This window comes from Mobula hypostoma, chromosome 12 (assembly GCF_963921235.1).
Source record: "Mobula hypostoma chromosome 12, sMobHyp1.1, whole genome shotgun sequence".
NCBI classification, from domain to species: domain Eukaryota; kingdom Metazoa; phylum Chordata; class Chondrichthyes; order Myliobatiformes; family Myliobatidae; genus Mobula; species Mobula hypostoma.
The window spans coordinates 90,812,249-90,828,103 of NC_086108.1; the positions used below are offsets into that span (position 1 = coordinate 90,812,249).

General features: G+C 39.4%; 1 protein-coding gene across 1 annotated transcript in view; it reads left to right on the plus strand.

The window, feature by feature from the left end:
* Nucleotides 1-15,855, plus strand: part of LOC134354991 (dihydropyrimidine dehydrogenase [NADP(+)]-like) — a 921,558-nt gene that overhangs the window by 517,660 nt on the left and 388,043 nt on the right. Inside the window, exon 13 of the mRNA XM_063064591.1 lies at nucleotides 8,704-8,919. Within this exon, the coding sequence (XP_062920661.1) occupies nucleotides 8,704-8,919 (216 nt within the window). The remainder of the gene's footprint in view (nucleotides 1-8,703; nucleotides 8,920-15,855) is intronic.

Consider the following 15,855-nt stretch of genomic DNA (forward strand, 5'->3'; position numbering starts at 1 on the left):
CCCTCATATTAATAGCAAAAGGATAGTGAGGGATAAAATTGGTCCCTTAGAGAATCAGAGTGGACAGCTATGTGTGGAGCCAAAAGAGATGGAGGAGATTCTGAACTATTTCTTTTCTTCGGTATTCACTAAAGAGAGGGATATTGAATTGGGTAAAATAAGAGAAACAGGTAGGGAAGTTATGTAAACTATGGTGATTAAAGAAGAGGAAGTACTGGAGCTTTTAAGGAATATAACAGTGGATAAGTCTCCAGGTCCTGACAGGATATTCCCTAGGACCTTGAGGGAAGTTAGTGTGGAAATAGCAGGGGCTCTGACAGAAATATTTCAAGTGTCATTAGAAACGGGGATGGTACCGGAGGATTGGCATATTGCTCATGATGTTCCATTGTTTAAAAAGGGTTCTAAGAGTAAACCTAGCAATTATCAGCCTGGGAGTTTGATGTCAGTGGTGGGTAAATTGATGGAAAGTATTTTTAGGGATGGTATATATAATTATCTGGATAGACAGAGTCTGATTAGGAACAGTCAACATGGATTTGTGCGTGGAAGGACATGTTTGACAAATCTTATTGAATTTTTTGAAGAGGCTACTAGGAAAGTTGATGAGGGTAAAGCGGTGGATGTTGTCTATATGGACTTCAGTAAGGCCTTTGACAAGGTCCCACACGGAAGGTTGGTTAGGAAGCTTCAATCGTTAGGTATTAATATTGAAGTCGTAAAATGGATTCAGCAGTGGCTGGATGGGAGACGCTAGAGAGTGGTGGTGGATAACTGTTTGTCCGATTGGAGGTCAGTGACTAGTGGTGTGCCTCAGGGATCTGTACTGGGCCCAATGTTATTTGTCATATACATTAATGATCTGGATGATGGGCTGGTAAATTGGATGAGTAAGTATGCAGATGATACTAAGATAGGTAGACTTGTGGATCATGAAGTAGGTTTTCAAAGCTTGCAGAGAGATTTAGGCTAGTTAGAAGAGTGGGCTGAAAGATGGCAGATGGAGTTTAATGCTGATAAATGTGAGGTGTTACATTTTGGTAGGACTAATCAAAATAGGACATACATGGTAAATGGTAGGGCATTGAAGAATGCAGTAAACCAGAGGGATCTAGGAATAATGGTGCATAGTTCCCTGAAGGTGGAATCTCATGTGGATAGGGTGGTGAAGAAAGCTTTTGGTATGCTGGCCTTTATAAATCAGAGCATTGAGTATAGGAGTTGGGATGTAATGTTGAAATTGTACAAGGCATTGGTGAGACCAAATTTGGAGTATTGTGTACAGTTTTGGTCACCAAATTATAGGAAAGATGTCAACAAAATAAAGAGAGTACAGAGGAGATTTTCTAGAATGTTACCTGGGTTTCATCACCTAAGTTACAGAGAAAGGTTGAACAAGTTGGGTCTTTATTCTTTGTAACGTAGAAGTTTGAGGGGGGACTTGATAGAGGTATTTAAAATTATGAAGGGGATAGGTAGTGTTGATATGGATAGGCTTTTTCTATTGAGAGTGGGGGAGATTCAAACAAGAGGACATGAGTTGAGAGTTAAAGGGCAAAGTTTAGGGGTAACATGAGGGGGAACTTCTTTACTCAGAGAGTGGTAGCTGTGTGGAATGAGCTTCCAGCAGAAGTGGTTGAGGCAGGGTCGATGTTGTCGTTTAAAGTTAAATTGGACAACTATATGGACAGGAAAGGAATGGAGGGTTATGGGGTGAGTGCAGGTTGGTGGGACTAAGTGAGAGTAACAGTTTGGCACAGACTAGAAGGGCCGAGGTGGCCCGTTTTACGTGCTGTAATTGCTATATGTTTAAATGGTTATATAACTGCTATGAACATATGTGCAATTCTGTATTAAAATGTTACTTCTACATTTTTCTTCCCTCACTAGTTTTACTGGAAGCAAGGGCAGGAGTTTCCCAGTAAAGTGAACGCACACGTTTCAATGCATTCTCTTGAATGTAATAAGCATGTAATTGAAAATACTATACTGAATCAGACAACAAACAAACCTTTAGAAATGCCAAGAATGTCACATTAAAACTTTAATAAAGGATTTAAAAGATACAAAGGTCAATCCATTGCGAAAAGAAATTAAGTAACATTGAGAAATGTCCAATTTTTTAACAGTTGCTGAGTTGGAAGGAAGAAGGAAACTGTTTTAATAGAATTGTGGGAGTCCAGTATCTTGGCAGATGGATTGAGAGTTGATATTTTTGCCTTGAGCTGTAATGCTGTGAGCTGAATTTGGATTGCAGTCTCAGCTTGCACAAATAACCTCATTTCCCAGAATTCAACAGCTCTGTCAGTCAGTTTAACAAGATATATTTCTTCTTTGGCTTCTAATAATTTCTGTTCAGAAGTTTTTTTTTCAAAAATTCACAAATGTCAAACTTTTTACTGAGGTGAAGTTCGTACTGACGCTTCCTTTTTCTGGATAGGCTATGTTATTAATGAAAGAGAAGGCAAGAAATCTGATAACTAGTTTTTTTCTCTATTGGGCTCTGTAAACTTTAAACTGAGAAGGGAGGCTGAATCGTACTGGTCTGAGATAAAAAGAGAGAAAGAATGCAAAGAAAAGGATGGGTGAGAATAAGTTGTTGAAGATTTCCAGAATAAAGTTTCCCCAGATAAAGTTAAATTTTGAAATAATTACGTTGCTTATGTTTTGGGACACTGAGAAATTTGAATGCTTGTGTCCTAGACTTCTGAGAGAGCATGTAGTATATACTGATGTAGTTATGGTTGAGCACAGGAAGTTTTTCATTCCAGTGCATTTGTAAAAGTACATTGAATTTTAAAAAGTAATCAGAATGAGAAGGTAGAATTAAGAGTGAAAGAGGAGACAGACAAACTGGGAGTCATGGGATATCTGACTTCAGATCTGCTGTGGATGACTGGGAGGTTATGAATCAAGGTGAGTGACAACAGAGTAAGAAGACTAGAAAATATTGCAAGTATTCCAGCCTGTCAGGTTTTGTGGGGTGGGGATAGTGGGGGTGGTTTGTGTGTGTGTGTGTGTGTGTGTGTGTGTGTGTGTGTGTGTTGTGTGTGATCAAGAAAAAAGGGAGGGTTTTTGTTGATTACCATATATTGGAACAGATTTGTTCCAGTTCACCCTATTTTTATTTCATATTTCCAGCATTGTTGTTTCTTTTTTTTTGAAATTGGAGAGCGCAATGTGCTGAGTAGGTGAATCTGAGTGTAGGAGATTGGACTAGTATCGGGAAACTATGTCACTGTTTTCTGGATAGTGAACAGAATGAATGGCTGAGTTGCACGTGAAGAGAACATTAAAGGAGTTGATTGGGGCACCAACTCCTCTGCAATCCCTAGGAGCAGTCCAACAACAGTCAGTAGCTTTCTCTCTCACCACACCATTGCTTACCATCTGTGCAGAGAAAACAGTAAAGTGATGCAGATGCTGGAAATAGTCATAGAGTAATACAACATGGAACCAACCCTTCAGCCCAACTTGTGCAAGGGTAATATGATGTCCCCACTCAGGTACTCAATGTTGTGGCCAATGAAGAAAAGCATTTCATGTGGCTTTTTCACCACTTTATCTATACTAATTCTAACTCTCTTTTCTTTATCCCTGTTGAGAAATAATCAGTAATTATTCTTTTGGCCACAAGTCAGGATCTGACCAGGTTCTTTAAAATATTTAGTCCCTCTTAATGCAATCTTTGATTTATGGGACTTAGAGTGACATTCAGAAATTTTGTTGAACACTTTTTCATGTGAGAGTGCATTCCTACTAATTGTTTTTCTGGCATATTTCCCTTTACTAAATATAAACTTACTTTAACAATTAGACAGATCTCTCAGCTCATTGCTAGCAAGACATTCATGAAAAACACCTACCCTAACAGTTCCACCCTTTGCTTGCACAGTTTTTGCCTTCATTGCAAGTTATACATTGACCATTGCACTGAAGGATAAATCTGATATTAATTACTTGTGCTAACTGCATGTGAGAGTCTCAATCTCCATTTGTACTTCCCTCCCATGTTGTAAGTTTCATTAACTTCGATATTCTTTCTGTTCTCACTTAAGACTTATAGATTCCTAAAACTCCTTTATCTATTTCTGTCTTCCAGGAATTCTAATCCACTAGCAACTCTTTCTCCTGGCCCCTCATACTGTGCTTTGAAAAGGGAGGTTGTGTTATTGGTCTAGTGAATCACCTTGGGATTCAGTAACGGATAGAATAAAAGCTCTTGCATTGCATACTTCATAATTTCTCCAGAACTCTCCTAGTCTGCATTCAGAACTTCGTGTCTTTTTTTCAAAAAAAAAATCTTTACTTCTTCAATAAGGCCATTCTTCTACATCAATTTTTACTGATTTGGAGGCCAACATGTTTCACCTCATTGGATGCATCAATGTAATAATTAAAGGAAATAGACTCACTGGTTCATACCATTTCCAATTCATCCCAATATCGCTCTCATTGACCTAGCCTCACTGGTATAGCAGGGCTGATGTGTGTGTATGTGGCTGTCAATTGAAGAGAGAAAACCAAGTGGAGATATGGTGAAGTACGGTTAGAAGTTCAAATAAAAAGAGCAGATGCCAAAATTACTCAGCAGGTCAGGCAGTGTGTGTGGAGGACGAAGGTAACATTTCAATGACTGGAAAGCAACCTCTGATCATGGTGCTCCTTCTCTCCATTCATATTCTCCTCTTCTCGACAAATTTTCCAATCTTGTGTGTCTAATGAATGCTTCAATTTCCCCATTTTTTTCAGAATTTTTTCTGTTGAAAGGTCATTGAACCTAAATGTCACCTTTTGCCTCTCTGTTCACAGATTCTGCCTGACTTACTGAGTCTCTCATTCTATATTTTCTATTGTTATTTCACATTAATTGTATCTGCAATTTTTTGCATTTTGAATTGATAATTTTCATGATTATTACATTGTTAATTTGCTTTTATTACTTACGAATAGTTTGATAATATTCCTAATATAATTTACTATAAAAAAGACTGGCAGGCATAGGTTTAAGGTAAGAGAGGAGAGATTTCATAGGAACCTAAGGGGTACCTTTTTACACCCAGAGAGTGGTCAGCATAAGGAATGAACTGCCGGAGGAAGTGGTTGAGGCAAGTACATTAATAACGTTCAAAAGGTACTTGGATAGAAAAGATTTGGGGGATGTGGACCAAATACATTTGAAATGAGTAGCTTAGACTAGAATCTTGGTCAGCATGCACCAGCTTCTGTGTCATATGACTCTGACTCTAAATCCAAATTAATATCTGGAAATATTGAGCATTTCTCATGACATTTTTATCTGTGCCTTTCCCTTTCCTTTTGCCTAAATGGTGTTTCAAATTAGAATGTTTCCCAGGTTACCATATTTTTTTTATCCTTGTGGCTTAAGTTTAAAAGTTGCTTTATCTATATATCTTCTTTTTGCCCTCCCTGTTTATCTTTTGGCCTCACCTCTCTGTCAATTAAATTTTATCGTTTTGACTTTATGGATCATTGAGTACAAGGGTCAAAAACTGTGTTGTCTTCAGGGCAAAGCAGTTTAAGGAAAAGTATAATGTAAAGGTAGTGGCCTGAAATATGGCAACTGGAAAATGTGCAGGCAGAATCAGAATTATGTTTATTATCACTGACACGTGTCATGAAATTTGCTGTTTTATGGCAGCAGTACAGCACAAGACATAAAACTGACTATAAGTTACAAAATAAAGAGTGCAAAAGGCAAGTTAAAAAAGCAGTTTTCATGGGTTCACGGACCATTCAAAAATCTGATGGCAAAGGGGAAGAAGCTGTTCCTAAAACATTGAGTATGCAGGTAGGGCAGGAAGGGGATTGTGGAGAGGGATGTGGGTTGTCTGGATATACAGTGAAACAATTCGATATTATTTCAAGGTTCAAAGATGAAGGGTCAGCTTTACTTGCCATATGCATTTACATGTAATACGATTTTGCTGTGATGTATTGGTGACTAAAATGTCAGTGGAGAAATATGTGTAACAGACAGTTGGCTAAAGGATGAAGAGTGAAGAAAGTCCTCTAGACAGTATTAGAGCAACATTAGAGAGATCAGCAGAGAATAAATGAATAGTGGCTCTCCTAGAACTTAAGTAATCATGGAGCGGATGCAGAAATCTCGAATAAATAGTATGTAGGAGAGGAGAAAAAACAGCCGAGACAGAAGATAGGAAAAGGACAGGACATGGAGAGAGCAGGAGAAGTGCCATTGCGTCAAAGAAAATAGAAATGGAAAAGGTAAAAAAAAGTCTCAAGTGAATATTTGCAGTTCATAAATATAAAGCAGTATTACATCAAAAAATACCAGCAGTCCCCATGCCACGTAAAAGTTCCATTCCTGAGAGATATCCTTGAGTTGATTTTTCCGTAAGTCAGAGATGTCTGTTCTCTACAGCACCACATGATATTGTCCTTTGTGCTCTTGCTATAATTCTTTCATTTCATTGAACAATCACCCTAAAACTATTCATAATTAAACTAATGGAATATGTACTATAGAAACATGAATGAGGACTATTAAACATTTTGTTAATAGTAAAATCTTGAAAGATGTTTTAAAATATACGGGACAATTTGCATAAAGTTGGATTTCCGTAAGTCAGGTCATCCCTATCCCAGGGAGAATGTTCAAAATATCTAGAGTAGTGGGGTTAATGAATTGAAATGGTGTTTACATATTAGGTATGTAATTAAATAAAGATCCAAGCTTCAGTCAACAAATTAATTAATGACAAGAAGTTATCCTGGGGAAACTAATTGAAGACGGGTTTTCTCTGGGGAAATTAATTAATTAAAGAGAGATGCTTCTCTGGGGGATTATAAAGATTGGGGATTCACTTGGGAAAATTAAACTCAGAGTTTTTGAGAGGTTGATTGGCGGCCATGCGGAGAAGTGGCAATGCCAATTGGCTTCGCTGAGGTGGCTGTAATTGGAACAAGAGCAACTGTGTGTGGGTGGGGTGAAGTGCGGGAATTGGATGGTCTGGGTGGGAGGATGTAAGTGGTTGTCATTGCAAAATCACCAAGCAGCAGCATAACAATAGGCAGCTGTATAACTACAATTGGACAATTGTGGGGAACAGCAACAGAAACAACTCTATAAGCCAGAGGAAATGAGTGGCAAGCCCAGTGTACTAAACCTAAGCAATTGAATCAAAAACAATTGAAGCAGCCTTCCCAGAAGAAATACAGTGCTTTTGTCTTTCATTTTTGTCAGGTGACAATTACGTCATATATTTCCTCTGGTGCGGAAGTGTAAGACCAGGGGACACAGCCTCAGAATAGAAGGGTGTCCATTTAGAATGGAGAAGAGGAGGAATTTCTTTATCCAGAGAGTAGTGAATCTGTGGAATTCATTACCACAGGCTGCTGTGGAGACCAAGGCATTGATAGATTTTTGATTAGACAGGAGATTGGGGTCAGAGGGAAATAGATCAGCCGGACTTGATGGGCCAAATGGCCTAATTCTGCCCTTGTATCTTATGGTCTCATTTCATGGAAATACAAATGTGATAAATATTAAGTAGGAAAGTTAGATTTTACATAAACAGCATACAGAACTGCTGCTCATTTGATATTGTTTTTCACACCATTCTCTGTAAACTCTGGACACCGTTGTGCCAGGAGATCAGCAGTTTCTGATATACTCAAACTAACCCATCTGGAAAGTCAGTTAGATCATGTTTATTCCCCATTCTGATATGTGGACTGAACAACAACTGAACTTCTTGGCCTTGTGTGTATGTTTTTTTTTGCATTGAAATGCTGCCACTTGACGGTCTGGTGAGATATTTGTATTAACGAGCAGGTGCACCTAATAAAGTGGCCACTGAGTGTATGTTGGTGCAATCTTTTTATTTTACCGGATATACAAAAACATAATGTCATTTGTTCATTGTTATTACATGGAAGGTACTGGAAGCATTATTAAAAGGAATGGACAAACATGGAGAGGGGCGTTTGCAAAGTGCTGGGTGGGGACGGGAATTCTCTTTAATATTTTGTAAAGCATTGCTGAAAAGTTTTTAACTGAGTCCTCCATAATCAACAGGAGCCTAAAGATCTGAAATATCTAATCAACTCAATTCTGGATAGATTAAACAAATCATCTGTCTTTGGACTTGCACATAGATATATCAGCTTCTTCTATTTTAGTTGTTTGTAATTGAAACAAACTGTTGATAAATTACACAACTTTAATCTCAGATATTAACAGTACTGTAAGTATATGTATGGTACATTGATAGAGTAATGCTGCTGCTTTAGTTGTTTGAGTAGTTTGAAATTGCAACTGCCAGTGTTGCTCAGGTCTGTGCATTAGATGATGGATTAATGAATATTTAAATGTTAGCATAACACAACTTGATGCAGTTATATCCAGTCTAGAGAAGATAAATTGGAAATTGCCAAACATAAATGGAATACCGTACCTGTGATGACATATTATAATGTATCTTTGGCTAGTTGAAAAAAGACTTAATTTACATAAATGTCAGCTCTCTTTCAAGAGTAAAGAAACATGTATTATTTAGTCTAGACTGCTGTTATCTGTATATGAGTATTTTTTGGAGATAGTAAGCAATTGTATTGTAAACAAATTGTTTAACATAATTCAAGGACAGATTTTGTGAAGTTGTTTAATAAGATGCTTTTTGTAATTTAATCTTGATTATTTTGATTTTTGATTTACAGTCATTACATGGTTGCCTGGTGACTGGAGAACCAGAGCTACCTCTTTTCTACACCCCTATTGACCTCGTGGACATTGGCGTGGAGGTAGCTGGATTGAAGTTCATGAATCCTTTTGGCTTAGCCAGTGCTCCTCCAACAACTAACTCTGCAATGATTCGAAGAGCATTTGAGGCAGGCTGGGCCTTTGCTCTGACTAAAACATTCTCTCTAGATAAGGTAAGAACATATAAAAAATAAATGAGCAGCTTGCAATTTGCTCATGCAGTAATAACTACAAATATTCAACACTCTGGGACAATAGGCACTTTATTATCATTTATGATAGGACTGGTATTTCAAAATGCAATTTCCCATTGATATCATGTGAAGATGAATAATGTTACTAGCTTGATTTTTCAATAAAAACTGTCCATGTTCTTTTTCAGAATTTAAATAATAATTCACAGTTTAAATGCATATTTACGTTGGGTTAGGGTTCAACTGAAGCAGTGGTCTCAGCTCTGACGAATCCCATTAGGGGTACGAAGATGGAGAGGGTCAGTAGCTTTAAATCCTTTGGCATTAACATCTCAGAAGATCGGTCCTGAGACCAGCACATAAGTGTTCTCATAAAGAAGTCATGATAGCAGTTCTACTTTGCACAGATTTAGCATGTCACCAAAAACTGTGACAAACACCTGTAACTGCACAGTAGAGACCATCACAACTGGATGTATTAGCCCTGCTCCAGGTTAGGATCCTCACCTGCGGATCTGTCCAATCCTTCTCCATCACTACCAAAAACTAATTGAATTATTGTTACTTGAGCCAAAGTGGTCCCGGACTGCCACTTCAGTGATATGAACCATCTCATTCCTTAGAGGAATCCAGTATTGCACCCTTGAGCAGGGCCTTCTGTATACTGACTCAGGAAACTTTCCTGGACATATTTCACCAATTCCACTCTGTCCAGTCTGTTAACACTGTGGATGGCCTAGTCAATACTAAGAATTTTAAAATCTCCCACTAATACCACCCTATTATTCTTACAACTATGAGCAACTTCTCTATAAACTTCTCAAGTTCATGCTGACAATTGGGGTGGAGGGGGGCCTATAATACAACCCCACTAGAGTGACCCTCGCCTTCTTGTTTCTAAGTTCTATCCACATTTCTAATGAAGGGTCTCCACCGAAAACATTAAGTGTTTATTCTTCTCCATGGAGGAGAGGAACTCAGCCTGACCTGCTTAGTTCCTCCAGAAATTTCTGTGTGTTACTCGGATTTCCATTATCTGCAGTATTTCTTATGTCACCCATATGACCTCACTGGAGGATCCCTGAAGAAGGTTGTCTCTAAGTACCGTTATTATGTCCTCCCTTATCAAAAGGACTACACCTCCTCCTCATTTACCTGAATCTCTGTCACACCTGTAGCATCTGTCTCCTGAAATATTGAGCTGCCAGTTATGCCTTACCATCCGCCGTGTTTTCATTATTCCTATAACATTGCAGTCCTCAGAGCCACTTCATGCTTTAATGTTGTCTTCCTTACCCGTTAAACCTTCTGCTGTATATTGAAATCAATGAAACCATAAGATATAGGAGCAGAGTTAGGCCATTAGGCCCACTAAGTCTGCTCTGCCATTTCATCATGGCTGATCCAATTTTCATCTCATACTTAATCTCCTGCCTTCTCCCTGTATCCCTTCAAGCCCTGCCCAATAAAGAATCTATCAATTTCTGCCTAAAATATACATGAAGACTTGGCCACCGCACTTCTCTGTAGCAAAGAATTCCACAGATTCACCGAATTCTAGCTAAAGAAATTTCTCCTCATCACTATACTAAAAGGACGCCCCTCTATTCTGAGGCTGCGTCCTCTGGTCGTAGACTTTCCCATCATAGGAAACATCCTCTCCACCTCCAGTCTATCAAGGCCTTTCATCATTCGATAGGTTTCAATGAGGTCTTCTGAATTCTAGTGAATACAGGCCAAGAGCCATTCATCGCTGTTCATATGACAAGCCACTCAATTGTGGATTCATTTTCGTGAACCTCCTTTCAGCATATCCTTTCTAAGATAAGGGACCCAGAACTGCTTACAATACTCCACCCATGACTCACAATACTCACCAGTGCTTTATAAAGTCTCAAAATGTTCATTTGTTGTGTATTGGATTCCCTGCCTTTACTGTGTCCCTGGCCATCCTGATGACTAGAACTGTTCTTGCCGACTACTGTTTTATCCCATAACTTGCTCCTGCTTAGAGTCCCACGCATCTGCCAATCTAGTTTAAACCTTCTCATATAGTAATAACATATTTCCCTGCAAGAATATTGGTCCCCTCTGGTTCAATTGCAATCCATTCCTCTTATACAGGTTGCTTCTACACCAAAAGAGATCCCTATGGTCCAAGAACATGAATCCCTGCTTCCTGCACCAGCTTTTCAGCCAAGTTCTAACTGGGATATTCTATTATGCATGTTCTGTATGTTTATTTAATAAAAGACAAGCATTAGGAAATCTTTAAAAAAAATAAGTCATTTCAAATCTATTTTAAATACAATGCCTAGAAATTTACTATCTAAGAGGATTTCTCTATTGGTCTATTGCAAGTTCTCACAGCTGCAAGCAGTTAGCTCAGCAGCTGCGATCTTTATTTTCAACCCTTCAGAAGACATACCCAGATGCAAACACCACTCTTCCAACAATAGTGAAGTATTGTTACTCAGTGAGTAGATGCAGAAACGTTGGGAGAGACTGAGGGAGTATCCTACAACCTTCAGGATGATTTGGTCAAACAGGAGTAGGATGCCACGCACAAGAGGCAGATTCTTTGTGCGGAGATACTCCAGGGCTGTAGCCAGGTGCTTCTCAGAGCAAATTGCCAGGAAAGTCTTCTGGCAGGAAGAACAGACACAAGCATCTGCTCATATTGCAAAGTTTAGGCACTACAAATAGTTTTGTGCAGGAACAGTCATAGCTAAACTTTGCAATGCGGGCAGTTGCCTGTGCCTGATCTTCCTGCTCCTATAAACTATAGGAGAAGTAGATGAACTCTTGATTAGGAATATAGCCAAAGAGCAGTAAGCAGAAAATTGGAAGATGTGGCAAAGGTCACAGGAAACAGTCTAGAAAGGTCACAAACCTAGCGAGCCAAGAGTGGCTTCCTTGGGCAGAACACTCCAGATATATGCTGATGCCTGTAATTGAGTAGCTTGCATAAATATGCCATTTCTGTCCTTGACTCTGGCACATCATGGCCATAAAGCAAGAGTTTCGCTATATATATGAGAGCTAAATAAAGAGCAGCAATATGGTTCAATTACAGAGTGGTGCTCCTAAGCACCCTGTGCAGGAATATTCAGTAATCTGTTACACTTATTCAACAATTTACTTTTCTCAAAGCTGTCTGTGTTCATAAACTGACCATGGTCATTGCCTTTGTGTCAGAATGACAAATGGGGACACAGATATTGTAATCTGCAGCAAAAGGCAAACTACTGGAGGAACCTGACTGTCCACTTCTGACAACACCTTCAGAGGGATATTTCAGTCTTCATCCTTTGTTGGGTCATGATGCACTTGAGAGCCAAAGGTTCTGTGGAAGTCAAGAATGAGGCATAAAACATATTGCTTACAACTGTTTTATTAAGTATTACAAAAAACAAAGAACAATTAAAAAAGAGCCGAGAGAACATAAAGATGCTAAAGGAAAAAGCAGTCATGGTCATCTCAGACTCAGGCTAGAGATAATGAAATTCCAATGATAACATATAACCTATAAAATAGCCAGATTCATGCCGTGCGACATCTGCTAAAGACAACTAAGAAGCCTCGAGAAAAATACAGTGGCAACCGTACTGTAAATGCTGGAAAATTCACTGAACAATTACATGTATATAAGTGATTATATAAAAATACAAACAAGCATAGGGAAGTTAAACTACAAATAAAATACAAGAAAAATAACATGTTCATCTGGAGGTCTACCTGGATGGCAATTGTCTGCTCATTGGTATTGAATATATGTATTTATCATATTGTACCCAAATCCTGATCCTGCAGGACACATAACTTTTAATAACCTGACCAGCTGTGGATGAAAGCCTGGTCCAGGTCTGTTAATGCACCTACTTCAACAATCACTTTAGGTTAGGTTTAAATTATTTTAAATTCATTCAGTTGATTTGACCTTGATACGTATGGCCTGTGACCAGCAGCAGTTAATTGAAGCCTCACAGGTGTGTTTGGCCCTACTGCAGTAATTAGTTAATTGTAGACAGCAGTGGCCAGCCGAGTGAAGCCAATTTAAAAGTAAGATCAAGAGTATTAAATCAGTCATTTGATGTGTCCTGCTCCGCCGTAGTTCAATTAGTTTAACAGTTGAAGAATAGCTCATTTCCTGGCAATCCTTCTCCACAATACTTGATTACGCTGATTCATGATTGGTTTTATGTTCAGGCTTATTTGGATTAACTTGTATAGATACTTCAATGCAATTTCACCTTGGCAAAGTTGAGGCAGTGTCCATTGCAGTCCGACGTATTTCACGCAAGTTCCAAACTCTTGAAAGGATTTAGAGGGTTAAATACAGAGAAATTAACTCCTCTTAGGGAAGAATGAAAAACAAAACAGCAATATTTTAAAATTAAAATACTGAAGAGAAATCTGTTTTGAAGAGAAATCAAGAAGCGCTTTGTGCACAATGTCAGAGAGTAATGCAGCTTGGACAGAGATTCTTCAACCCACTGACTCCATGCTGACCACAAAACACGCATTTGCACTAACCATACTTTAATCCTATTTTGTTCATCCCATATTTCCATCAACCTCTCCCAGATGTTATCAGTCACCTACATATTAAGGATAATTAACAGTAGTTTGTTAATTTACCAACCCACACATCTTTATATTTGAGGAGGAAAGTGGGGGACCTGGGCAAACTTACGCAGTTACAAGGAAATTGAGCAAACTCCACATAGACAATACTGGCAGTCAAAATCGAACCAGGGTCGTAAGAGCTGTGAGACAACAGCTCTATGTGACACTCATAAAGGGGTGGAAGCGTGGATTTTCTGTCCCAAAAGTTAAATCTTTCAACGCTGGGGTCAATCAGTTCCTGTTCGGTGGTTTATCAACAAGTTTAACGTGATTTGACCATTAGATCTGGACATTGCTAGCAGTTACTGCTCATCATTAATTGTCCCTGACCTGAGGGGACAGATGAGAGCCAATCACATCAGTGGGTCTGGAATCACGGTAGGCCGGACTTGGTGAGGACAGTAGATTCCATTCACTGAGGGACGACACCAGGTGGAATTCTAGGTTTAATCAAATATTTCAATTTAACTCCAACAGGTTAATGTCCCAGCCCTCTGGATGCTAGTTAAGTTATAGGTAAATAGATTGAATGCACATAGTAAGAACGGATGACCTGAAAGTTAGCATTAAATGCTTGAAAACTGAATGGCCCATGCCCAATGTTTCAGTGCTGCAGGGCATGCCTCAGATTTCAGTAGTAGTTCGAACTTGGTATAAATAATTTCTGTTCATACAACCAAATCAAAAGTGCAGATCACAAACACAAGATTCTGCAGATGCTGCAAATCCAAGCAACACACACAAGATGCTGCAGTAACTTAGCAGATCAGGCAGTGTTTCTGGAGAAGAGTAAACTGTTGATATTTTGGGATGAGACCCTTTATCAGGACTCCAAACCAGATGCTGCCAAGCCAAACAGAATTTAGGATGGCTAGCACAGGAATTAAAGAATGTGTTGGACTAAATATATCTGTAGACATAATAAAAGCAATTGAAATCTAATGTCATAAAATGCTATAGCTAAATGTCATGCAGGCTAGTGTATATGAGGGAGGAAGTAATGATCAACCCTTATAAAGCTCTGGTCAGACCACATCTGTTCTTTACATTTTAAACTGCATATTACATCTGTTTCTGGTCACCGAAAAATAAAATAGACATCTAATTACTGGAGGCAATGAAGCAAAAGCAACCAGATTAACCCTCTGTTTCAGTGTCTTACGAGTGATAGATGGAGAAGCAAGGTTTTCAGGTCAGAGGTTGATATTTGAGAAGCACAGTTATGGAGCCTGTGGAGCATCAGGTGAGTTTCACCGGAGTAAGATACTTCATCCATCGTGGTGGTTCTTCCTCAGGCTGCCCTACAATTCTCCACATTGTTGTGACTGTCAAACTCCCTCTGTAGATAATCCAGCTAACCCCAGCAATTCCCCCATGCACATCCAATCCTTTGAATGGAGAAACCCCTCCACCTACCCAATCTACTAATTCATTGGAAGGTTGACTCCAGCCTTTCAGGTGTCAGTATGTTTACCTTTGACATCCTCCTAACTCCCAGCTTCAACCCTTGACTTTGTTTCTGGATGCTGGTTTTCTCTGACATCCATTATCCCAGTTCCTTTTGACAATCCATCTCCATTTCCTTTGGACTGCCCATCCAAATGTCTTTGCAACTTCTAATCCCTACTATTTGCATCTTCCATCCCCAACCCCCCACAGAATACCCTGTCCCCAAAACACTGAAAGTAACATGGGCACAGAATGTATTTCAAGTGAGGCAATGATGTACCCATCAGTAAGAATGGCTAAGAAGCACTGTCATAGACTCAGCACCTCAAGTCCCAACGGACATAACAACCAGGCAAAGTCTGAGGCAGACAGCATGTGAAATAATCTAAAGGCTGAATTATACTTGTGCATCAAATGGACGCCGTAGCCTATGCAAGTGGCCTACGTGCGTTGTGAGCATTTATACTTGTGTGTTGGTGTGTCTGCATCGCTCTGCAATTCGGGCGCATCGTGCATGCGCACACACCTGCCCGTGCAAGGCTTCATGGTCATGGTAGTCTTTCTCGGGGTAAACAAGTTTAAAGCGAGCGTCTTTTTTCGTAAAAGCGAAATGTGTCCTCCATAATTTTGGAGGTCTGTAAAACTTTATGGAAAGCATTGCAGCCAGAGTTCCTTCCCTGCCCTTCAGCCGCCCAATGGGAAGCTATTGCAGCGTAGGAGGAAATGCGATGCTACCAAGCGGACCAATCACAGTTGCTCGGTCTTCATTGCCGCGACGCGCAGTTACATTTTGGGAGATGTGCGCGTCAGGCTACGGCGTAGGGATCCGCGTAGGGT